Source organism: Oncorhynchus mykiss, chromosome 27 (assembly GCF_013265735.2).
Source record: "Oncorhynchus mykiss isolate Arlee chromosome 27, USDA_OmykA_1.1, whole genome shotgun sequence".
Classification (NCBI taxonomy): Eukaryota; Metazoa; Chordata; class Actinopteri; order Salmoniformes; family Salmonidae; genus Oncorhynchus; species Oncorhynchus mykiss.
In genome coordinates, this window is record NC_048591.1 from 29,320,436 (window position 1) to 29,347,500 (window position 27,065).

Below are 27,065 nucleotides of genomic sequence, written 5' to 3' on the forward strand. Positions count from 1 at the left end.
ATCCATCTCAAACTCTGTCTATCCATCTCAAACTCTGTCTATCCATCTCAAACTCTGTCTATCTATCTCAAACTCTGTCTATCTATCTCAAACTCTGTCTATCCATCTCAAGCTCTGTCTGTCTATCTCAAACTCTGTCTATCTATCTCAAACTCTGTCTATCTATCTCAAACTCTGTCTATCCATCTCAAACTCTGTCTATCTATCTCAAACTCTGTCTATCTATCTCAAACTCTGTCTATCCATCTCAAACTCTGTCTATTTTAAACTCTGTCTATCTATCTCAAACTCTGTCTATCTATCTCAAACTCTGTCTATCTATCTCAAACTCTGTCTATCTATCTCAAACTCTGTCTATCCATCTCAAACTCTGTCTATTTTAAACTCTGTCTATCTATCTCAAACTCTGTCTATCTATCTCAAACTCTGTCTATCCATCTCAAACTCTGTCTATCTATCTCACACTGTCTATCTATCTCAAACTCTGTCTATCTATTTCAAACTCTGTCTATCCATCTCAAACTCTGTCTATCTATCTCAAACTCTGTCTATCTATCTCAAACTCTGTCTATCTATCTCAAACTCTGTCTATCTATTTCAAACTCTGTCTATCCATCTCAAACTCTGTCTATCTATCTCAAACTCTGTCTATTTCAAACTCTGTCTATCTATCTCAAACTCTGTCTATCCATCTCAAACTCTGTCTATCCATCTCAAACTCTGTCTATCCATCTCAAACTCTGTCTATCTATCTCAAACTCTGTCTATCTATCTCAAACTCTGTCTATCCATCTCAAACTCTGTCTATCTATCTCAAACTCTGTCTATCTATCTCAAACTCTGTCTATCTATCTCAAACTCTGTCTATCCATCTCAAACTCTGTCTATCTATCTCAAACTCTGTCTATCTATCTCAAACTCTGTCTATCCATCTCAAACTCTGTCTATTTTAAACTCTGTCTATCTATCTCAAACTCTGTCTATCTATCTCAAACTCTGTCTATCTATCTCAAACTCTGTCTATCTATCTCAAACTCTGTCTATCCATCTCAAACTCTGTCTATTTTAAACTCTGTCTATCTATCTCAAACTCTGTCTATCTATCTCAAACTCTGTCTATCCATCTCAAACTCTGTCTATCTATCTCAAACTCTGTCTATCTATCTCAAACTCTGTCTATCTATCTCAAACTCTGTCTATCTATCTCAAACTCTGTCTATCTATCTCAAACTCTGTCTATCTATCTCAAACTCTGTCTATCTTAAACTCTGTCTATCTATTTCAAACTCTGTCTATCTATCTCAAACTCTGTCTATCTATCTCAAACTCTGTCTATCTATCTCAAACTCTGTCTATCTATCTCAAACTCTGTCTATCTTTCTCAAACTCTGTCTATCCATCTCAAACTCTGTCTATTTTAAACTCTGTCTATCTATCTCAAACTCTGTCTATCTATCTCAAACTCTGTCTATCTATCTCAAACTCTGTCTATCCATCTCAAACTCTGTCTATCTATCTCAAACTCTGTCTATCTATCTCAAACTCTGTCTATCTATCTCAAACTCTCTATCTATCTCAAACTCTGTCTATCTATTTCAAACTCTGTCTATCCATCTCAAACTCTGTCTATCCATCTCAAACTCTGTCTATCTATTTCAAACTCTGTCTATCTATTTCAAACTCTGTCTATCCATCTCAAACTCTGTCTATCTATCTCACACTGTCTATCTATCTCAAACTCTGTCTATCTATTTCAAACTCTGTCTATCCATCTCAAACTCTGTCTATCTATCTCAAACTCTGTCTATCTATCTCAAACTCTGTCTATCTATCTCAAACTCTGTCTATCTATTTCAAACTCTGTCTATCCATCTCAAACTCTGTCTATCTATCTCAAACTCTGTCTATCTATCTCAAACTCTGTCTATTTCAAACTCTGTCTATCTATCTCAAACTCTGTCTATCCATCTCAAACTCTGTCTATCCATCTCAAACTCTGTCTATCCATCTCAAACTCTGTCTATCTATCTCAAACTCTGTCTATCTATCTCAAACTCTGTCTATCCATCTCAAACTCTGTCTATCTATCTCAAACTCTGTCTATCTATCTCAAACTCTGTCTATCTATCTCAAACTCTGTCTATCCATCTCAAACTCTGTCTATCTATCTCAAACTCTGTCTATCTATCTCAAACTCTGTCTATCCATCTCAAACTCTGTCTATTTTAAACTCTGTCTATCTATCTCAAACTCTGTCTATCTATCTCAAACTCTGTCTATCTATCTCAAACTCTGTCTATCCATCTCAAACTCTGTCTATTTTAAACTCTGTCTATCTATCTCAAACTCTGTCTATCTATCTCAAACTCTGTCTATCCATCTCAAACTCTGTCTATCTATCTCAAACTCTGTCTATCTATCTCAAACTCTGTCTATCTATCTCAAACTCTGTCTATCTATCTCAAACTCTGTCTATCTATCTCAAACTCTGTCTATCTATCTCAAACTCTGTCTATCTTAAACTCTGTCTATCTATTTCAAACTCTGTCTATCTATCTCAAACTCTGTCTATCTATCTCAAACTCTGTCTATCTATCTCAAACTCTGTCTATCTATCTCAAACTCTGTCTATCTTTCTCAAACTCTGTCTATCCATCTCAAACTCTGTCTATTTTAAACTCTGTCTATCTATCTCAAACTCTGTCTATCTATCTCAAACTCTGTCTATCTATCTCAAACTCTGTCTATCCATCTCAAACTCTGTCTATCTATCTCAAACTCTGTCTATCTATCTCAAACTCTGTCTATCTATCTCAAACTCTGTCTATCTATCTCAAACTCTGTCTATCTATCTCACACTGTCTATCTCAAACTCTGTCTATCTATCTCAAACTCTGTCTATCTATTTCAAACTCTGTCTATCTATCTCAAACTCTGTCTATCTATCTCACACTGTCTATCTCAAACTCTGTCTATCTATCTCAAACTCTGTCTATCTATTTCAAACTCTGTCTATCCATCTCAAACTCTGTCTATCTATCTCAAGCTCTGTCTGTCTATCTCAAACTCTGTCTATCTATCTCAAACTCTGTATATCCATCTCAAACTCTGTCTATCTATCTCAAACTCTGTCTATCCATCTCAAACTCTGTCTATCCATCTCAAACTCTGTCTATCTATCTCAAACTCTGTCTATCTATCTCAAACTCTGTCTATCTATTTCAAACTCTTGTCTATCCATCTCAAACTCTGTCTATCCATCTCAAACTCTGTCTATCTATCTCAAACTCTGTCTATCTATCTCAAGCTCTGTCTGTCTATCTCAAACTCTGTCTATCTATCTCAAACTCTGTATATCCATCTCAAACTCTGTCTATCTATCTCAAACTCTGTCTATCTGTCTCAAACTCTGTATATCCATCTCAAACTCTGTCTATCTATCTCAAACTCTGTCTATCTATTTCAAACTCTTGTCTATCCATCTCAAACTCTGTCTATCCATCTCAAACTCTGTCTATCTATCTCAAACTCTGTCTATCTATCTCAAGCTCTGTCTGTCTATCTCAAACTCTGTCTATCTATCTCAAACTCTGTATATCCATCTCAAACTCTGTCTATCTATCTCAAACTCTGTCTATCCATCTCAAGCTCTGTCTATCTGTCTCAAACTCTGTATATCCATCTCAAACTCTGTCTATCTATCTCAAACTCTGTCTATCTATCTCAAACTCTGTCTATCTATCTCAAACTCTGTCGATCCATCTCAATCTCTGTCTATCTATCTGAAACTCTGTCTATCTATCTCAAACTCTGTCTATCTGTCTCAAACTCTGTCTATCTATCTCAAACTCTGTCTATCTATCTCAAACTCTGTCTATCTGTCTCAAACTCTGTCTATCTATCTCAAACTCTGTCTATCTATCTCAAACTCTGTCTGTCCATCTCAAACTCTGTCTATTTTAAACTCTGTCTATTTCAAACTCTGTCTATTTCAAACTCTGCCTATCCATCTCAATCTCTGGCTATCTATCTCAAGCTCTGTCTATCCATCTCAATCTCTGTCTATCTATCTGAAACTCTGTCTATCTATCTCAAACTCTGTCTATCTGTCTCAAACTCTGTCTATCTATCTCAAACTCTGTCTATCTATCTCAAACTCTGTCTATCTGTCTCAAACTCTGTCTATCTATCTCAAACCCTGTCTATCTCAAACTCTGTCTATCTATCTCAAACTCTGTCTATCTATCTCAAACTCTGTCTATCTATTTCAAACTCTTGTCTATCCATCTCAAACTCTGTCTATCCATCTCAAACTCTGTCTATCTATCTCAAACTCTGTCTATCTATCTCAAGCTCTGTCTGTCTATCTCAAACTCTGTCTATCTATCTCAAACTCTGTATATCCATCTCAAACTCTGTCTATCTATCTCAAACTCTGTCTATCTGTCTCAAACTCTGTATATCCATCTCAAACTCTGTCTATCTATCTCAAACTCTGTCTATCTATTTCAAACTCTTGTCTATCCATCTCAAACTCTGTCTATCCATCTCAAACTCTGTCTATCTATCTCAAACTCTGTCTATCTATCTCAAGCTCTGTCTGTCTATCTCAAACTCTGTCTATCTATCTCAAACTCTGTATATCCATCTCAAACTCTGTCTATCTATCTCAAACTCTGTCTATCCATCTCAAGCTCTGTCTATCTGTCTCAAACTCTGTATATCCATCTCAAACTCTGTCTATCTATCTCAAACTCTGTCTATCTATCTCAAACTCTGTCTATCTATCTCAAACTCTGTCGATCCATCTCAATCTCTGTCTATCTATCTGAAACTCTGTCTATCTATCTCAAACTCTGTCTATCTGTCTCAAACTCTGTCTATCTATCTCAAACTCTGTCTATCTATCTCAAACTCTGTCTATCTGTCTCAAACTCTGTCTATCTATCTCAAACTCTGTCTATCTATCTCAAACTCTGTCTGTCCATCTCAAACTCTGTCTATTTTAAACTCTGTCTATTTCAAACTCTGTCTATTTCAAACTCTGCCTATCCATCTCAATCTCTGGCTATCTATCTCAAGCTCTGTCTATCCATCTCAATCTCTGTCTATCTATCTGAAACTCTGTCTATCTATCTCAAACTCTGTCTATCTGTCTCAAACTCTGTCTATCTATCTCAAACTCTGTCTATCTATCTCAAACTCTGTCTATCTGTCTCAAACTCTGTCTATCTATCTCAAACTCTGTCTATCTATCTCAAGCTCTGTCTGTCCATCTCAAACTCTGTCTATTTTAAACTCTGTCTATTTCAAACTCTGTCTATTTCAAACTCTGCCTATCCATCTCAATCTCTGGCTATCTATCTCAAGCTCTGTCTATCCATCTCAATCTCTGTCTATCTATCTGAAACTCTGTCTATCCATCTCAAACTCTGTCTATCCATCTCAATCTCTGTCTATCTATCTGAAACTCTGTCTATCTATCTCAAACTCTGTCTATCTATCTCAAACTCTGTCTATCTATCTCAAACTCTGTCGATCCATCTCAATCTCTGTCTATCCATCTCAAAGTCTGTCTATCTATCTCAAACTCTGTCTATCTATTTCAAACTCTGTCTATCCATCTCAAACTCTGTCTATCTATCTCAAGCTCTGTCTGTCCATCTCAAACTCTGTCTATTTTAAACTCTGTCTATTTCAAACTCTGTCTATTTCAAACTCTGTCTATCTATCTCAAACTCTGTCTATCCATCTCAAACTCTGTCTAACTCATCTCAATCTCTGGCTATCTATCTCAAGCTCTGTCTATCCATCTCAATCTCTGGCTATCTATCTCAAACTCTGCCTATCCATCTCAATCTCTGGCTATCTATCTCAAACTCTGCCTATCCATCTCAAACTCTGTCTATCTATCTCAAACTCTGTCTATCTGTCTCAAACTCTGTATATCCATCTCAAACTCTGTCTACCCATCTCAAACTCTGTCTATCCATCTCAAACTCTGTCTATTTCAAACTCTGTCTATCTATCTCAAACTCTGTCTATCTATCTCAAACTCTGTCTATCTATCTCAAACTCTGTCTATCTATTTCAAACTCTGTCTATCTATCTCAAACTCTGTCTATCTATTTCAAACTCTGTCTATCCATCTCAAACTCTGTCTATCTATCTCAAACTCTGTCTATCTATCTCAAACTCTGTCTATCTATCTCAAACTCTGTCTATCTATCTCAAACTCTGTCTATCTATTTCAAACTCTGTCTATCCATCTCAAACTCTGTCTATCCATCTCAAACTCTGTCTATCTATTTCAAACTCTGTCTATCTATTTCAAACTCTGTCTATCCATCTCAAACTCTGTCTATCTATCTCACACTGTCTATCTATCTCAAACTCTGTCTATCTATTTCAAACTGTCTATCCATCTCAAACTCTGTCTATCTATCTCAAACTCTGTCTATCTATCTCAAACTCTGTCTATCTATCTCAAACTCTGTCTATCTATTTCAAACTCTGTCTATCCATCTCAAACTCTGTCTATCTATCTCAAACTCTGTCTATCTATCTCAAACTCTGTCTATTTCAAACTCTGTCTATCTATCTCAAACTCTGTCTATCCATCTCAAACTCTGTCTATCCATCTCAAACTCTGTCTATCCATCTCAAACTCTGTCTATCTATCTCAAACTCTGTCTATCTATCTCAAACTCTGTCTATCCATCTCAAACTCTGTCTATCTATCTCAAACTCTGTCTATCCATCTCAAACTCTGTCTATCTATCTCAAACTCTGTCTATCTATCTCAAACTCTGTCTATCCATCTCAAACTCTGTCTATTTTAAACTCTGTCTATCTATCTCAAACTCTGTCTATCTATCTCAAACTCTGTCTATCTATCTCAAACTCTGTCTATCTATCTCAAACTCTGTCTATCCATCTCAAACTCTGTCTATTTTAAACTCTGTCTATCTATCTCAAACTCTGTCTATCTATCTCAAACTCTGTCTATCCATCTCAAACTCTGTCTATCTATCTCAAACTCTGTCTATCTATCTCAAACTCTGTCTATCTATCTCAAACTCTGTCTATCTATCTCAAACTCTGTCTATCCATCTCAAACTCTGTCTATCTTAAACTCTGTCTATCTATTTCAAACTCTGTCTATCTATCTCAAACTCTGTCTATCTATCTCAAACTCTGTCTATCTAACTCAAACTCTGTCTATCTATCTCAAACTGTCTATCTCAAACTCTGTCTATCTATCTCAAACTGTCTATCCATCTCAAACTCTGTCTATCTATCTCAAACTCTGTCTATCTATCTCAAACTCTGTCTATCTCTAACTCTGTCTATCTATCTCAAACCCTGTCTATCTCAAACTCTGTCTATCTATCTCAAACTATTGTCTATCCATCTCAAACTCTGTCTATTTTAAACTCTGTCTATTTCAAACTCTGTCTATTTCAAACTCTGCCTATCCATCTCAAACTCTGTATATCCATCTCAAACTCTGTCTATCTATCTCAAACTCTGTCTATTTCAAACTCTGTCTATCTATCTCAAACTCTGTCTATCCATCTCAAACTCTGTCTATCTATCTCAAACTCTGTCTATCCATCTCAAACTCTGTCTATCTATCTCAAACTCTGTCTATCTATCTCAAACTCTGTCTATTTCAAACTCTGTCTATCTATCTCAAACTCTGTCTATCTATTTCAAACTCTGTCTATCCATCTCAAACTCTGTCTATCTATCTCAAACTCTGTCTATCTATCTCAAACTCTGTCTATCTATCTCAAACTCTGTCTATCCATCTCAAACTCTGTCTATCTATCTCAAACTCTGTCTATCCATCTCAAACTCTGTCTATCTATCTCAAACTCTGTCTATCTATCTCAAACTCTGTCTATTTCAAACTCTGTCTATCTATCTCAAACTCTGTCTATCCATCTCAAACTCTGTCTAACTCATCTCAATCTCTGGCTATCTATCTCAAGCTCTGTCTATCCATCTCAATCTCTGGCTATCTATCTCAAACTCTGCCTATCCATCTCAATCTCTGGCTATCTATCTCAAGCTCTGTCTATCCATCTCAATCTCTGTCTATCTATCTCAAACTCTGTCTATCCATCTCAAACTCTGTCTATCTATCTCAAACGGTCTATCCATCTCAAACTCTGTCTATCCATCTCAAACTCTGTCTATCCATCTCAAACTCTGTCTATCCATCTCAAACTCTGTCTATTTCAAACTCTGTCTATCTCAAACTCTGTCTATCTATCTCAAACTCTGTCTATCCATCTCAAACTCTGTCTATTTCAAACTCTGTCTATCTATCTCAAACTCTGTCTATCCATCTCAAACTCTGTCTCTCCATCTCAAACTCTGTCTATTTCAAACTCTGTCTATCTATCTCAAACTCTGTCTATCCATCTCAAACTCTGTCTCTCCATCTCAAACTCTGTCTATCTATCTCAAACTCTGTCTATCTGTCTCAAACTCTGTATATCCATCTCAAACTCTGTCTACCCATCTCAAACTCTGTCTATCCATCTCAAACTCTGTCTATTTCAAACTCTGTCTATCTATCTCAAACTCTGTCTATCTATCTCAAACTCTGTCTATCTATCTCAAACTCTGTCTATCTATTTCAAACTCTGTCTATCTATCTCAAACTCTGTCTATCTATTTCAAACTCTGTCTATCCATCTCAAACTCTGTCTATCTATCTCAAACTCTGTCTATCTATCTCAAACTCTGTCTATCTATCTCAAACTCTGTCTATCTATCTCAAACTCTGTCTATCTATTTCAAACTCTGTCTATCCATCTCAAACTCTGTCTATCCATCTCAAACTCTGTCTATCTATTTCAAACTCTGTCTATCTATTTCAAACTCTGTCTATCCATCTCAAACTCTGTCTATCTATCTCACACTGTCTATCTATCTCAAACTCTGTCTATCTATTTCAAACTCTGTCTATCCATCTCAAACTCTGTCTATCTATCTCAAACTCTGTCTATCTATCTCAAACTCTGTCTATCTATCTCAAACTCTGTCTATCTATTTCAAACTCTGTCTATCCATCTCAAACTCTGTCTATCTATCTCAAACTCTGTCTATCTATCTCAAACTCTGTCTATTTCAAACTCTGTCTATCTATCTCAAACTCTGTCTATCCATCTCAAACTCTGTCTATCCATCTCAAACTCTGTCTATCCATCTCAAACTCTGTCTATCTATCTCAAACTCTGTCTATCTATCTCAAACTCTGTCTATCCATCTCAAACTCTGTCTATCTATCTCAAACTCTGTCTATCTATCTCAAACTCTGTCTATCTATCTCAAACTCTGTCTATCCATCTCAAACTCTGTCTATCTATCTCAAACTCTGTCTATCTATCTCAAACTCTGTCTATCCATCTCAAACTCTGTCTATTTTAAACTCTGTCTATCTATCTCAAACTCTGTCTATCTATCTCAAACTCTGTCTATCTATCTCAAACTCTGTCTATCTATCTCAAACTCTGTCTATCTATCTCAAACTCTGTCTATCCATCTCAAACTCTGTCTATTTTAAACTCTGTCTATCTATCTCAAACTCTGTCTATCTATCTCAAACTCTGTCTATCCATCTCAAACTCTGTCTATCTATCTCAAACTCTGTCTATCTATCTCAAACTCTGTCTATCTATCTCAAACTCTGTCTATCTATCTCAAACTCTGTCTATCTATCTCAAACTCTGTCTATCCATCTCAAACTCTGTCTATCTTAAACTCTGTCTATCTATTTCAAACTCTGTCTATCTATCTCAAACTCTGTCTATCTATCTCAAACTCTGTCTATCTATCTCAAACTCTGTCTATCTATCTCAAACTCTGTCTATCTTTCTCAAACTCTGTCTATCCATCTCAAACTCTGTCTATTTTAAACTCTGTCTATCTATCTCAAACTCTGTCTATCTATCTCAAACTCTGTCTATCTATCTCAAACTCTGTCTATCCATCTCAAACTCTGTCTATCTATCTCAAACTCTGTCTATCTATCTCAAACTCTGTCTATCTATCTCAAACTGTCTATCTATCTCAAACTCTGTCTATCTATCTCACACTGTCTATCTCAAACTCTGTCTATCTATCTCAAACTCTGTCTATCTATTTCAAACTCTGTCTATCTATCTCAAACTCTGTCTATCTATCTCACACTGTCTATCTCAAACTCTGTCTATCTATCTCAAACTCTGTCTATCTATTTCAAACTCTGTCTATCCATCTCAAACTCTGTCTATCTATCTCAAGCTCTGTCTGTCTATCTCAAACTCTGTCTATCTATCTCAAACTCTGTATATCCATCTCAAACTCTGTCTATCTATCTCAAACTCTGTCTATCCATCTCAAACTCTGTCTATCCATCTCAAACTCTGTCTATCTATCTCAAACTCTGTCTATCTATCTCAAACTCTGTCTATCTATTTCAAACTCTTGTCTATCCATCTCAAACTCTGTCTATCCATCTCAAACTCAGTCTATCTATCTCAAACTCTGTCTATCTATCTCAAGCTCTGTCTGTCTATCTCAAACTCTGTCTATCTATCTCAAACTCTGTATATCCATCTCAAACTCTGTCTATCTATCTCAAACTCTGTCTATCTGTCTCAAACTCTGTATATCCATCTCAAACTCTGTCTATCTATCTCAAACTCTGTCTATCTATTTCAAACTCTTGTCTATCCATCTCAAACTCTGTCTATCCATCTCAAACTCTGTCTATCTATCTCAAACTCTGTCTATCTATCTCAAGCTCTGTCTGTCTATCTCAAACTCTGTCTATCTATCTCAAACTCTGTATATCCATCTCAAACTCTGTCTATCTATCTCAAACTCTGTCTATCCATCTCAAGCTCTGTCTATCTGTCTCAAACTCTGTATATCCATCTCAAACTCTGTCTATCTATCTCAAACTCTGTCTATCTATCTCAAACTCTGTCTATCTATCTCAAACTCTGTCGATCCATCTCAATCTCTGTCTATCTATCTGAAACTCTGTCTATCTATCTCAAACTCTGTCTATCTGTCTCAAACTGTCTATCTATCTCAAACTCTGTCTATCTATCTCAAACTCTGTCTATCTGTCTCAAACTCTGTCTATCTATCTCAAACTCTGTCTATCTATCTCAAACTCTGTCTATCTGTCTCAAACTCTGTATATCCATCTCAAGCTCTGTCTATCTATCTCAAACTCTGTCTATCTATCTCAAACTCTGTATATCCATCTCAAACTCTGTCTATCTATCTCAAACTCTGTCTATCTATTTCAAACTCTGTCTATCCATCTCAAACTCTGTCTATCTATCTCAAGCTCTGTCTGTCCATCTCAAACTCTGTCTATTTTAAACTCTGTCTATTTCAAACTCTGTCTATTTCAAACTCTGCCTATCCATCTCAATCTCTGGCTATCTATCTCAAGCTCTGTCTATCCATCTCAATCTCTGTCTATCTATCTGAAACTCTGTCTATCCATCTCAAACTCTGTCTATCCATCTCAATCTCTGTCTATCTATCTGAAACTCTGTCTATCTATCTCAAACTCTGTCTATCTATCTCAAACTCTGTCTATCTATCTCAAACTCTGTCGATCCATCTCAATCTCTGTCTATCCATCTCAAAGTCTGTCTGTCTATCTGAAACTCTGTCTATCCATCTCAAACTCTGTCTATCCATCTCAAAGTCTGTCTGTCTATCTCAAACTCTGTCTATCTATCTCAAACTCTGTCTGTCTATCTATCTCAAACTCTGTCTATCTATCTCAAACTCTGTCTATCTATCTCAAACTCTGTCTATCTATCTCAAACTCTGTCTATCCATCTCAAACTCTGTCTATCTATCTCAAACTCTGTCTATCCATCTCAAACTCTGTCTACCCATCTCAAACTCTGTCTATCTATCTCAAACTGTATATCTATCTCAAACTGTCTATCTATTTCAAACTCTGTCTATCTCAAACTCTGTCTATCTATCTCAAACTCTGTCTATCTATTTCAAACTCTGTCTATCTATCTCAAACTCTGTCTATCTATCTCACACTGTCTATCTCAAACTCTGTCTATCTATCTCAAACTCTGTCTATCTATTTCAAACTCTGTCTATCCATCTCAAACTCTGTCTATCTATCTCAAGCTCTGTCTGTCTATCTCAAACTCTGTCTATCTATCTCAAACTCTGTATATCCATCTCAAACTCTGTCTATCTATCTCAAACGGTCTATCTATTTCAAACTATGTCTATCCATCTCAAACTCTGTCTATCTATCTCAAGCTCTGTCTGTCTATCTCAAACTCTGTCTATCTTTCTCAAACTCTGTCTATCCATCTCAAACTCTGTCTATTTTAAACTCTGTCTATCTATCTCAAACTCTGTCTATCTATCTCAAACTCTGTCTATCTATCTCAAACTCTGTCTATCCATCTCAAACTCTGTCTATCTATCTCAAACTCTGTCTATCTATCTCAAACTCTGTCTATCTATCTCAAACTCTGTCTATCTATCTCAAACTCTGTCTATCTATCTCACACTGTCTATCTCAAACTCTGTCTATCTATCTCAAACTCTGTCTATCCATCTCAAACTCTGTCTATCTATCTCAAACTCTGTCTATCTATCTCAAACTCTGTCTATCTATCTCAAACTCTGTCTATCTATCTCAAACTCTGTCTATCTATCTCAAACTCTGTCTATCCATCTCAAACTCTGTCTATCTTAAACTCTGTCTATCTATTTCAAACTCTGTCTATCTATCTCAAACTCTGTCTATCTATCTCAAACTCTGTCTATCTATCTCAAACTCTGTCTATCTATCTCAAACTCTGTCTATCTTTCTCAAACTCTGTCTATCCATCTCAAACTCTGTCTATTTTAAACTCTGTCTATCTATCTCAAACTCTGTCTATCTATCTCAAACTCTGTCTATCTATCTCAAACTCTGTCTATCCATCTCAAACTCTGTCTATCTATCTCAAACTCTGTCTATCTATCTCAAACTCTGTCTATCTATCTCAAACTCTGTCTATCTATCTCAAACTCTGTCTATCTATCTCACACTGTCTATCTCAAACTCTGTCTATCTATCTCAAACTCTGTCTATCTATTTCAAACTCTGTCTATCTATCTCAAACTCTGTCTATCTATCTCACACTGTCTATCTCAAACTCTGTCTATCTATCTCAAACTCTGTATATCCATCTCAAACTCTGTCTATCTATCTCAAACTCTGTCTATCTATCTCAAACTCTGTATATCCATCTCAAACTCTGTCTATCTATCTCAAACTCTGTCTATCTATTTCAAACTCTGTCTATCCATCTCAAACTCTGTCTATCTATCTCAAGCTCTGTCTGTCCATCTCAAACTCTGTCTATTTTAAACTCTGTCTATTTCAAACTCTGTCTATTTCAAACTCTGCCTATCCATCTCAATCTCTGGCTATCTATCTCAAGCTCTGTCTATCCATCTCAATCTCTGTCTATCTATCTGAAACTCTGTCTATCCATCTCAAACTCTGTCTATCCATCTCAATCTCTGTCTATCTATCTGAAACTCTGTCTATCTATCTCAAACTCTGTCTATCTATCTCAAACTCTGTCTATCTATCTCAAACTCTGTCGATCCATCTCAATCTCTGTCTATCCATCTCAAAGTCTGTCTGTCTATCTGAAACTCTGTCTATCCATCTCAAACTCTGTCTATCCATCTCAAAGTCTGTCTGTCTATCTCAAACTCTGTCTATCTATCTCAAACTCTGTCTGTCTATCTATCTCAAACTCTGTCTATCTATCTCAAACTCTGTCTATCTATCTCAAACTCTGTCTATCTATCTCAAACTCTGTCTATCCATCTCAAACTCTGTCTATCTATCTCAAACTCTGTCTATCCATCTCAAACTCTGTCTACCCATCTCAAACTCTGTCTATCTATCTCAAACTGTATATCTATCTCAAACTGTCTATCTATTTCAAACTCTGTCTATCTCAAACTCTGTCTATCTATCTCAAACTCTGTCTATCTATTTCAAACTCTGTCTATCTATCTCAAACTCTGTCTATCTATCTCACACTGTCTATCTCAAACTCTGTCTATCTATCTCAAACTCTGTCTATCTATTTCAAACTCTGTCTATCCATCTCAAACTCTGTCTATCTATCTCAAGCTCTGTCTGTCTATCTCAAACTCTGTCTATCTATCTCAAACTCTGTATATCCATCTCAAACTCTGTCTATCTATCTCAAACTCTGTCTATCCATCTCAAACTCTGTCTATCTATCTCAAACGGTCTATCTATTTCAAACTATGTCTATCCATCTCAAACTCTGTCTATCTATCTCAAGCTCTGTCTGTCTATCTCAAACTCTGTCTATCTTTCTCAAACTCTGTCTATCCATCTCAAACTCTGTCTATTTTAAACTCTGTCTATCTATCTCAAACTCTGTCTATCTATCTCAAACTCTGTCTATCTATCTCAAACTCTGTCTATCCATCTCAAACTCTGTCTATCTATCTCAAACTCTGTCTATCTATCTCAAACTCTGTCTATCTATCTCAAACTCTGTCTATCTATCTCAAACTCTGTCTATCTATCTCACACTGTCTATCTCAAACTCTGTCTATCTATCTCAAACTCTGTCTATCTATTTCAAACTCTGTCTATCTATCTCAAACTCTGTCTATCTATCTCACACTGTCTATCTCAAACTCTGTCTATCTATCTCAAACTCTGTCTATCTATTTCAAACTCTGTCTATCCATCTCAAACTCTGTCTATCTATCTCAAGCTCTGTCTGTCTATCTCAAACTCTGTCTATCTATCTCAAACTCTGTATATCCATCTCAAACTCTGTCTATCTATCTCAAACTCTGTCTATCCATCTCAAACTCTGTCTATCCATCTCAAACTCTGTCTATCTATCTCAAACTCTGTCTATCTATCTCAAACTCTGTCTATCTATTTCAAACTCTTGTCTATCCATCTCAAACTCTGTCTATCCATCTCAAACTCTGTCTATCTATCTCAAACTCTGTCTATCTATCTCAAGCTCTGTCTTTCTATCTCAAACTCTGTCTATCTATCTCAAACTCTGTATATCCATCTCAAACTCTGTCTATCTATCTCAAACTCTGTCTATCTGTCTCAAACTCTGTATATCCATCTCAAACTCTGTCTATCTATCTCAAACTCTGTCTATCTATTTCAAACTCTTGTCTATCCATCTCAAACTCTGTATATCCATCTCAAACTCTGTCTATCTATCTCAAACTCTGTCTATCTATCTCAAGCTCTGTCTGTCTATCTCAAACTCTGTCTATCTATCTCAAACTCTGTATATCCATCTCAAACTCTGTCTATCTATCTCAAACTCTGTCTATCCATCTCAAGCTCTGTCTATCTGTCTCAAACTCTGTATATCCATCTCAAACTCTGTCTATCTATCTCAAACTCTGTCTATCTATCTCAAACTCTGTCTATCTATCTCAAACTCTGTCGATCCATCTCAATCTCTGTCTATCTATCTGAAACTCTGTCTATCTATCTCAAACTCTGTCTATCTGTCTCAAACTCTGTCTATCTATCTCAAACTCTGTCTATCTATCTCAAACTCTGTCTATCTGTCTCAAACTCTGTCTATCTATCTCAAACTCTGTCTATCTATCTCAAACTCTGTCTATCTGTCTCAAACTCTGTATATCCATCTCAAGCTCTGTCTATCTATCTCAAACTCTGTCTATCTATCTCAAACTCTGTATATCCATCTCAAACTCTGTCTATCTATCTCAAACTCTGTCTATCTATTTCAAACTCTGTCTATCCATCTCAAACTCTGTCTATCTATCTCAAGCTCTGTCTGTCCATCTCAAACTCTGTCTATTTTAAACTCTGTCTATTTCAAACTCTGTCTATTTCAAACTCTGCCTATCCATCTCAATCTCTGGCTATCTATCTCAAGCTCTGTCTATCCATCTCAATCTCTGTCTATCTATCTGAAACTCTGTCTATCCATCTCAAACTCTGTCTATCCATCTCAATCTCTGTCTATCTATCTGAAACTCTGTCTATCTATCTCAAACTCTGTCTATCTATCTCAAACTCTGTCTATCTATCTCAAACTCTGTCGATCCATCTCAATCTCTGTCTATCCATCTCAAAGTCTGTCTGTCTATCTGAAACTCTGTCTATCCATCTCAAACTCTGTCTATCCATCTCAAAGTCTGTCTGTCTATCTCAAACTCTGTCTATCTATCTCAAACTCTGTCTGTCTATCTATCTCAAACTCTGTCTATCTATCTCAAACTCTGTCTATCTATCTCAAACTCTGTCTATCTATCTCAAACTCTGTCTATCCATCTCAAACTCTGTCTATCTATCTCAAACTCTGTCTATCCATCTCAAACTCTGTCTACCCATCTCAAACTCTGTCTATCTATCTCAAACTGTATATCTATCTCAAACTGTCTATCTATTTCAAACTCTGTCTATCTCAAACTCTGTCTATCTATCTCAAACTCTGTCTATCTATTTCAAACTCTGTCTATCTATCTCAAACTCTGTCTATCTATCTCACACTGTCTATCTCAAACTCTGTCTATCTATCTCAAACTCTGTCTATCTATTTCAAACTCTGTCTATCCATCTCAAACTCTGTCTATCTATCTCAAGCTCTGTCTGTCTATCTCAAACTCTGTCTATCTATCTCAAACTCTGTATATCCATCTCAAACTCTGTCTATCTATCTCAAACTCTGTCTATCCATCTCAAACTCTGTCTATCTATCTCAAACGGTCTATCTATTTCAAACTCTGTCTATCCATCTCAAACTCTGTCTATCTATCTCAAACTCTGTCTATCTATCTCAAACTCTGTCTATCTATCTCAAGCTCTGTCTGTCTATCTCAAACTCTGTCTATCTATCTCAAACTCTGTCTATCTGTCTCAAACTCTGTCTATCTATCTCAAACTCTGTCTATCTATCTCAAACTCTGTCTATCTGTCTCAAACTCTGTCTATCTATCTCAAACTCTGTCTATCTATCTCAAACTCTGTCTATCTGTCTCAAACTCTGTATATCCATCTCAAGCTCTGTCTATCTATCTCAAACTCTGTCTATCTATCTCAAACTCTGTATATCCATCTCAAACTCTGTCTATCTATCTCAAACTCTGTCTATCTATTTCAAACTCTGTCTATCCATCTCAAACTCTGTCTATCTATCTCAAGCTCTGTCTGTCCATCTCAAACTCTGTCTATTTTAAACTCTGTCTATTTCAAACTCTGTCTATTTCAAACTCTGCCTATCCATCTCAATCTCTGGCTATCTATCTCAAGCTCTGTCTATCCATCTCAATCTCTGTCTATCTATCTGAAACTCTGTCTATCCATCTCAAACTCTGTCTATCCATCTCAATCTCTGTCTATCTATCTGAAACTCTGTCTATCTATCTCAAACTCTGTCTATCTATCTCAAACTCTGTCTATCTATCTCAAACTCTGTCGATCCATCTCAATCTCTGTCTATCCATCTCAAAGTCTGTCTGTCTATCTGAAACTCTGTCTATCCATCTCAAACTCTGTCTATCCATCTCAAAGTCTGTCTGTCTATCTCAAACTCTGTCTATCTATCTCAAACTCTGTCTGTCTATCTATCTCAAACTCTGTCTATCTATCTCAAACTCTGTCTATCTATCTCAAACTCTGTCTATCTATCTCAAACTCTGTCTATCCATCTCAAACTCTGTCTATCTATCTCAAACTCTGTCTATCCATCTCAAACTCTGTCTACCCATCTCAAACTCTGTCTATCTATCTCAAACTGTATATCTATCTCAAACTGTCTATCTATTTCAAACTCTGTCTATCTCAAACTCTGTCTATCTATCTCAAACTCTGTCTATCTATTTCAAACTCTGTCTATCTATCTCAAACTCTGTCTATCTATCTCACACTGTCTATCTCAAACTCTGTCTATCTATCTCAAACTCTGTCTATCTATTTCAAACTCTGTCTATCCATCTCAAACTCTGTCTATCTATCTCAAGCTCTGTCTGTCTATCTCAAACTCTGTCTATCTATCTCAAACTCTGTATATCCATCTCAAACTCTGTCTATCTATCTCAAACTCTGTCTATCCATCTCAAACTCTGTCTATCTATCTCAAACGGTCTATCTATTTCAAACTCTGTCTATCCATCTCAAACTCTGTCTATCTATCTCAAACTCTGTCTATCTATCTCAAACTCTGTCTATCTATCTCAAGCTCTGTCTGTCTATCTCAAACTCTGTCTATCTATCTCAAACTCTGTATATCCATCTCAAACTCTGTCTATCTATCTCAAACTCTGTCTATCTGTCTCAAACTCTGTATATCCATCTCAAACTCTGTCTATCTATCTCAAGCTCTGTCTGTCTATCTCAAACTCTGTCTATCTATCTCAAACTCTGTCTATCCATCTCAAACTCTGTCTATCTATCTCAAGCTCTGTCTGTCTATCTCAAACTCTGTCTATCTATCTCAAACTCTGTCTATCTATCTCAAGCTCTGTCTGTCTATCTCAAACTCTGTCTATCTATCTCAAACTCTGTATATCCATCTCAAGCTCTGTCTATCTATCTCAAACTCTGTCTATCTATTTCAAACTCTGTCTATCCATCTCAAACTCTGTCTATCTATCTCAAGCTCTGTCTGTCCATCTCAAACTCTGTCTATTTTAAACTCTGTCTATTTCAAACTCTGTCTATTTCAAACTCTGCCTATCCATCTCAATCTCTGGCTATCTATCTCAAGCTCTGTCTATCCATCTCAATCTCTGTCTATCTATCTGAAACTCTGTCTATCTATCTCAAACTCTGTCTATCTATCTCAAACTCTGTCTATCTATCTCAAACTCTGTCGATCCATCTCAATCTCTGTCTATCTATCTGAAACTCTGTCTATCCATCTCAAACTCTGTCTATCCATCTCAAAGTCTGTCTGTCTATCTCAAACTCTGTCTATCTATCTCAAACTCTGTCTGTCTATCTATCTCAAACTCTGTCTATCTATCTCAAACTCTGTCTATCCATCTCAAACTCTGTCTACCCATCTCAAACTCTGTCTATCTATCTCAAACTGTCTATCTATCTCACACTGTCTATCTATTTCAAACTCTGTCTATTTCAAACTCTGTCTATCTATCTCAAACTCTGTCTATCTATCTCAAACTCTGTCTATCTATCTCAAACTCTGTCGATCCATCTCAATCTCTGTCTATCTATCTGAAACTCTGTCTATCTATCTCAAACTCTGTCTATCTATCTCAAACTCTGTCTATCTATCTCAAACTCTGTCGATCCATCTCAATCTCTGTCTATCTATCTGAAACTCTGTCTATCCATCTCAAACTCTGTCTATCCATCTCAAAGTCTGTCTGTCTATCTCAAACTCTGTCTATCTATCTCAAACTCTGTCTGTCTATCTATCTCAAACTCTGTCTATCTATCTCAAACTCTGTCTATCTATCTCAAACTCTGTCTATCTATCTCAAACTCTGTCTGTCTATCTATCTCAAACTCTGTCTATCTATCTCAAACTCTGTCTATCCATCTCAAACTCTGTCTACCCTTCTCAAACTCTGTCTATCTATCTCAAACTGTCTATCTATCTCAAACTGTCTATCTATTTCAAACTCTGTCTATTTCAAACTCTGTCTATCTATCTCAGACACTGTCTATCTCAAACTGTCTATCTATCTCAAACTCTGTCTATCTATCTCAAACTGTCTATCTATCTCAAACTCTGTCTATCAATTTCAAACTCTATCTATCTCAAACTGTCTATCTATCTCAAGCTCTGTCTATCTATCTCAAACTCTGTCTATCTATCTCAAACTGTCTATCTCAAACTCTGTCTATATATCTCAAACTGTCTATCTCAAACTCTGTCTATCTATCTCAAACTCTGTCTATCCATCTCAAACTCTGTCTATCTATCTCAAACTCTGTCTATCTATCTCAAACTCTGTCTATCTATCTCAAACTCTGTCTATCTATCTCAAACTCTGTATATCTATCTCAATCTCTGTCTATCTATCTCAAACTCTGTCTATCCATCTCAAACTCTGTCTATCTATCTCAAACTCTGTCTATCTATCTCAAACTCTGTCTATCTATCTCAAACTCTGTCTATCTCAAACTCTGTCTGTCTATCTATCTCAAACTCTGTCTATCTATCTCAAACTCTGTCTATCTCAAACTCTGTCTGTCTATCTATCTCAAACTCTGTCTATCTATCTCAAACTCTGTCTATCTATCTCAAACTGTCTATCTATCTCAAACGGTCTATCTATTTCAAACTCTGTCTATTTCAAACTCTGTCTATCTATCTCAGACACTGTCTATCTCAAACTGTCTATCTATCTAAAACTCTGTCTATCTATCTCAAACTGTCTATCCATCTCAAACTCTGTCTATCTATCTCAAACTGTCTATCTCAATCTCTGTCTATCCATCTCAAACTCTGTCTATCTATCTCAAACTCTGTCTATCTATCTCAAACTCTGTCTATCTATCTCAAACTCTGTCTATCTCAAACTCTGTCTATCTATCTCAAACTCTGTCTATCTATCTCAAACTCTATCTCTCTATCTCAAACTCTGGCGGTTGAAAGGATATGAAAATGGATGCAATGTGTGAGATATTAACCCCAATGCAAGCCATATTGTCGGTGTGTGTTGAGTTTATGTGAGCCTGTGTGTGTGTATGTATGTGTGGTGGGGGGGTTGTTGAAAGAGAAAGAGAGTGTGTTGTAGTGACATAATTAGTGTTTCTCAGTGTCTGTATGTGTGTTTGTGAGTTTATCTATTATCTGTTATCTATTATCACCTTTCTGTGTTTGTTTGTGATAAGTCTAGTAAGAGATTTGGGTTTGGTTGTTCTGACGTTGTATCACCATTTCTCCAACTCTCTACCTTTAGGACACAGACTTTGCTGAGGTGCTGACAGACCTGAACAGTCGGGAGCTCTTCTGGTTGTCAAGGGGCCAGCTGGTGATCACCGTGGAAACTGAGGTCCAGGACCCCCGACACATCTCTGGCTTTATCACTGGCAGGAAGTCATGTGACAGTAAGCTCCACCGCCCTTTATGTAGAACAATCAGACAATCAGTGAACAGTCAGCCACTCAGACAGGTGATGGGTTGAATCGATTTGTTTGGAAGTTACTCGAGTCACTCAACATCACACCAACAACCTTAATTCCTCTTTTTATGAGTTCTATCCATCATTCTGTCATCCTGTCACACCTGAACCGAGGCCAGTCAGAGACCTACTGTAGGAGGAATGTGTTTTGTTCTCCTTCTTTTCCTCCATGGTTGTTTTAGCGATTCTCTCCCTTCTAGAAATACTCCCTCCTTCCTTCCATCTCTTCATTCTTTCAAGTCTTATCGCTGGAGTAAAACCATGTTTATAGCTCTGCGTTTTGACTTGGTGGTCCACCAAGATGAGGAGCGCTGGTCTGAGACATTTCAGCACGCACATGTTCCATTCAAGCGACTCTAACACAAACATACTTATATACTTAGATCACACTCACACACACGTTGTCTTTTTCATACGCACACACTTGGTGTACACACACGAACACACAAACACACACACACCCTGGGCGCTGCCAAGGTCACATTCTGCTGGACTTCACTCTCCATACGGGTGTTCCAGCTCCATGATTAACAGCTTGACGTTATGTGTGAAGAATTCAACCCAACACACTTGTTTCACTCTCTCCTTACATCTCTCTCTCTCTCTCTCTCTCTCTCTCTCTCTCTCTCTCTTTCTCTACATGCTTCTCAACATCTCTTATCTGTCTAGCTCTCTCTCTGCCTGTCTCTCCATCTTGTTCTGTTCTTTCTCTGTCTTGAACTCCTTCCCGCTGTATCACTCCCATTCTGCCTTTCTTTTATTTTCCTTCTCTATTTGACTTTCCCTGTCAGTCTTCTAAACCCCTCCGTGTTCAACAAGGGTTACCTCATCCCAAGGTTATGGGTTAGCAGGTGGGGGTACACCATTTAAGCTACAATTCTCTCTTTTGAGATGACAAACACATACCCTCACCCTAAAGTTCTGTGTGGACAGGCTGTGCTGTATTCATTCCCCGTGATTGTCCCCACTTGGTGGAGGGATGACATGGTGTGTGTGTGTGTGTCTGTGCACACGTCTTTCTACAGCGGAGACGTGAGACAATGTGTTCTGGCCCTCTCTCGGCTCCCCCTGTCTGGCTCTCCAGACTAACATGGTGAATTATAACTCGACAGAGAGCATTGCCTCATGTCGCATGCAAGAGCTGCCTCATCATCACATTCAGATTGTAGTCATCTGGGTGTGAAATGGAAAGGGAACAATGTTTTGAGGTCAGAGTCAGGGAGACCCTACTCACTCTCTCATCATCCTTCCTCGTTTCACCTTCAATTTACTTATTGGAAACATGAAAAGGTCCAAGTGTGGCACTGCTTGTTCATCTGTTATGTAATAGCAAGGATTTAAGAAAATATTTACTAAAACATTTTCCCTCTCTCATTTTTCTCTTTCCCTCCTCTACTCCCTCTCTTTCTCTTTCCAGCCATCCAGAGTGTCATGTCCAGTGGTGATGCATTGACACCAGGGACGACAGGCGGTGTGGGATCAGCATTCTTTCATCTCCATGACAACGGCACCCTGGACTACCAGGTATGGATCTGAACTGAATTGAATTGATTTGAACTTCAAATAACTGAATCTAATGGAATTGTACTGTCACTATTTACATAACTGAACCAAACCAAACCACACTGAACTGAACCACCAAACCAACCCATATCCTGCTCCGTCCACAGGTCCAGCTAGTGGGGGTATCCAGTGAGGTGATGGGTTTGACCATTGAGCTAAAGCCTCGGCGGCGCAGTAAGCGCTCCGTGCTGTATGACCTAACTCCAGAGTTCGACAGGCCCAGCGGGCGGGCGGCTGGCAGCTGGAGTCGTCTGGAGGCGCGTCACATCCACATGCTGCTGCAGAACGAACTGTTCATCAACGTGGCTACGGCACACAGCCAGGAGGGGGAGCTACGTGGACAGATCAGAGGCCTGCTCTACAGCGGCCTGGAGGCACCCAGACACGGTGAGACACTGACCTCAGACCAGAGCACTAGGGCTGAATCCTAAAGCACCCCCTTCCCCTCGCCCCTCCAGTTGTGGATTCACACGCGCCTCCACCATATGCACAAAGTTGACGGAGTCAAAATGATGGAAGGTGTAGGTACTAATTAGCCCTCCGAGGTATTTCATACGTTACATGTGTCAAGCCTCAAAATCAATGTTTAACAGTTACTGGGGTTTATATCTTGTAAAACTAAAGGAACATTTTTATCATTTGAATGTCATGCTGTTTTATTATTTAAAAGTATTACATGAATCGCATCATTCAAGTCATATGTGTCCCAAAATGGATGGTTTCAGTAACACGTGACAATAGAGGGCCCTCTGAGTTTCCTCAGTAACACGGGACAACTGAGGGCCCTCTGAGTTTCCTCAGTAACACATGACAATAGAGGGCCCTCTGAGTTTCCTCAGTAACACGTGACAACAGAGGGCCCTCTGAGTTTCCTCAGTAACACGTGACAATAGAGGGCCCTCTGAGTTTCCTCAGTAACACGTGACAATAGAGGGCCCTCTGAGTTTCCTCAGTAACACGTGACAATAGAGGGCCCTCTGAGTTTCCTCAGTAACACGGGACAACTGAGGGCCCTCTGAGTTTCCTCAGTAACACGTGACAATAGAGGGCCCTCTGAGTTTCCTCAGTAACACGTGACAACGGAGGGCCCTCTGAGTTTCCTCAGTAACACGTGACAATAGAGGGCCCTCTGAGTTTCCTCAGTAACACGTGACAACGGAGGGCCCTCTGAGTTTCCTCAGTAACACGGGACAACGGAGGGCCCTCTGAGTTTCCTCAGTAACACGTGACAATAGAGGGCCCTCTGAGAGCGATGGTAAGGGTGAGGGACTGGTTTGGGTTTCACTGTAGCATAACTCAAATACGCTTAGGTTGAGTAAATGCAAAGGTTAGTGGTGGCGAACTCCAGTCCTCTAGAGTAGAGTCACAGTGTCCACAGAATCTTCTTTATAAAGTATCTGATAGACAACTCCAGTCCTCTAGAGTAGAGTCACAGTGTCCACAGAATCTTCTTTATAAAGTATCTGATAGACAACTCCAGTCCTCTAGAGTAGAGTCACAGTGTCCACAGAATCTTCTTTATAAAGTATCTGAAAGACCACTCCAGTCCTCTAGAGTAGAGTCACAGTGTCCACAGAATCTTCTTTATAAAGTATCTGAAAGACCACTCCAGTCCATGTTTGGGTGAAAAACATCAATCCCAATTTGACATTATTCTCTTTAACTCTAGTCTTTTGTTTTTAATATTTAAACCTCTCCTTCGCCAGAGATTCCTGTCCCTCTGGCAGGCCAGTTTGTGGCTCCTCCAGTCCTGACCAGTGCTGGGGGCCATGCCTGGGTGTCTGTGGACGAGCGCTGTCACCTCCATTATGAGATCGTGGTGGCAGGCCTCAGCAAAGCTGATGACCTCACAGTCAATGCCCACCTCCACGGATTGGCTGAAATCGGAGAACTTGACGAACGCAGCACCAATCACAAGAGACTGCTGACAGGGTTCTACGGTTCTCAGGTAGGCAGAGGAAGACACATGAATAATCACAAACAAACACACATGAACAATTTAAATAGTATGATATAGAGAATGTCTATGACAGACTCTTACTCCATTCACTCTCTCTCTCTTTCTCTCTCTCTCTCTCTCTCTCTCGCTCTCTCTCTCTCTGTATATCTGTCTCGCTCTCTGTCTGTCTTTCTGTCTCTCTCGGTGTCTCTCTCTCAGGCCCAGGGTGTGTTGAAGGACATCAGTGTAGAGTTGTTGCGTCACCTGGACAGAGGGACAGCCTTCATCCAGGTCAGCACCAAGGTCAACACCAGAGGAGAGATACGCGGACGGGTGAGTAGGACCACAGCCATAACACAATCCCTCCACAGCCATAACTCAACCACTCTAAACCATACCTCACTCTTAATGTCAACCCACACCCTTCAGTTTGATCATGCATTATTGGAATATATTGAGGATTATAGAGATGGAGCGATGACAGGTGGAAGAGAGGAGGAAGGGAGGGAGGTGAGGTCCCTCAGGGCCCTAGCCAGCTGAGTGTTTATATATGTGTGTGTGTGTGTGTGTGTGTGTGTGTGTGTGTGTGTGTGTGTGTGTGTGTGTGTGTGTGTGTGTGTGTGTGTGTGTGTGTGTGTGTGTGTGTGTGTGTGTGTGTGTGTGTGTGTGTGTGTGTTGATTGCTCACTTAGCCAGTGTGAGGCCACACAGACACACAATCTCACTGGCAGGTGGTCTTGTGTTTTCAGAGACGTTTTGGTGAAAAAATAAAAGTTTGTGAGGACACACACACCCTCAAACAAACACATCGTTACACGCTAACATATTTGCAGGAGGCCTGGTTGATGATTTTGTCTTAGCTGCCAGTGATTAGAATGAAAGAAAGAAATGTGTAAGAACACACAAACCCAGTAAGGTCCGGCAGGTTTAATAGCAAACAGGTCTGACACAAACACAAATCTGCAGTGGAGCCGTAGGGCCATGGGCAGAAAGTCGGCCGACAAGTACACTTTACAACAAGCCACAAGGCAGATGTGTCCAACCAATCATTAGCATCCTAACCTCTGTCTTACCCCTCTCTCCCACCTTCCTTCCTCCTCATTGCTCTCTTTCTCTCTGAAACATATGTTTACATTGCCAAAGCAAGTGAAATAGGTAATAAACAAAAGTGAAATAAACAATAAATTACAGCAAACATTACACTCACAAAAGTTCCAAAAGAATAAAGACATTTCAAATGTCATATTATGTGCAAATAGTTTAAGTACAAAAGGGAAAATAAATAAGCATAAATATGGGTTGTATTTACAATGGTGTTTTTTCTTCACTGGTTGCCCTTTTCTTGTGGCAACAGGTCACAAATCTTGCTGCTGTTATGGAACACTGTGGTATTTCACCCAGTAGATATGGGAGTTGATCAAAATTGGGTTTGTTTTCAAATTCTTTGTGGATCTCTGTAATCTGAGGGGAATGTGTGTCTTTAATATGGTCATACATTTGGCAGGAGGTTAGGAAGTGCAGCTCAGTTTCCACCTAATTTTGTGGGCAGTGTGCACATTGTCTATCTTCTCTTGGGAGTCAGGTTTGCCTACGGCGGCCTTTCTCAATAGCAAGGCTTTGCTCACTGAGTCTGTACATAGTGAAAGCTTTCCTTAAGTTTGGGTCAGCCACAGTGGTCAGGTATTCTGCCACTGTGTACTCTCTGTGTAGGGCCAAATAGCGCTCTAGTTTGCTCTGTTTATTTGTTTATTTATATTTTTGTTTTCTCATGATTTTGTTGGGTCTAATTGTGTTGCTGTCCTGTTCTCCTCCATGCTTCTCCCCCTCCCTCCTTCCTTCTGTCTTTCTCCTCCTTGCTTCTCTCCCTCCCTCCTTCTGTCTTTCTCCTCCCTGCTTCTCTCCCTCCCTCCTTCTGTCTTTCTCCTCCCTGCTTCTCCCCCTCCCTCCTTCTGTCTTTCTCCTCCCTGCTTCTCCCCCTCCTCCTTCTGTCTTTCTCCTCCCTGCTTCTCTCCCTCCCTCCTTCTGTCTTTCTCCTCCCTGCTTCTCTCCATCCCTCCTTCTGTCTTTCTCCTCCCTGCTTCTCTCCCTCCCTTCTTCTGTCTTTCTCCTTCCTGCTTCTCTCCCTCCCTCCTTCTGTCTTTCTCCTCCCTGCTTCTCTCCATCCCTCCTTCTGTCTTTCTCCTCCCTGCTTCTCCCCCTCCTCCTTCTGTCTTTCTCCTCCCTGCTTCTCTCATCCCTCCTTCTGTCTTTCTCCTCCCTGCTTCTCTCCATCCCTCCTTCTGTCTTTCTCCTCCCTGCTTCTCCCCCCCTCCTCCTTCTGTCTTTCTCCTCCCTGCTTCTCTCCATCC

The 27,065-nt window shown here is 38.8% G+C and overlaps 1 protein-coding gene across 1 annotated transcript in view; it reads left to right on the forward strand.

Moving 5' to 3' along the window:
• LOC110507926 (chordin) overlaps positions 1-27,065 on the forward strand; it is a 51,610-nt gene that overhangs the window by 18,773 nt on the left and 5,772 nt on the right. Inside the window, exons 10-14 of the mRNA XM_036965554.1 lie at positions 20,995-21,142; positions 22,634-22,740; positions 22,887-23,166; positions 24,486-24,727; positions 24,938-25,051. Coding sequence (XP_036821449.1) covers positions 20,995-21,142; positions 22,634-22,740; positions 22,887-23,166; positions 24,486-24,727; positions 24,938-25,051 — 891 coding nt within the window. The remainder of the gene's footprint in view (positions 1-20,994; positions 21,143-22,633; positions 22,741-22,886; positions 23,167-24,485; positions 24,728-24,937; positions 25,052-27,065) is intronic.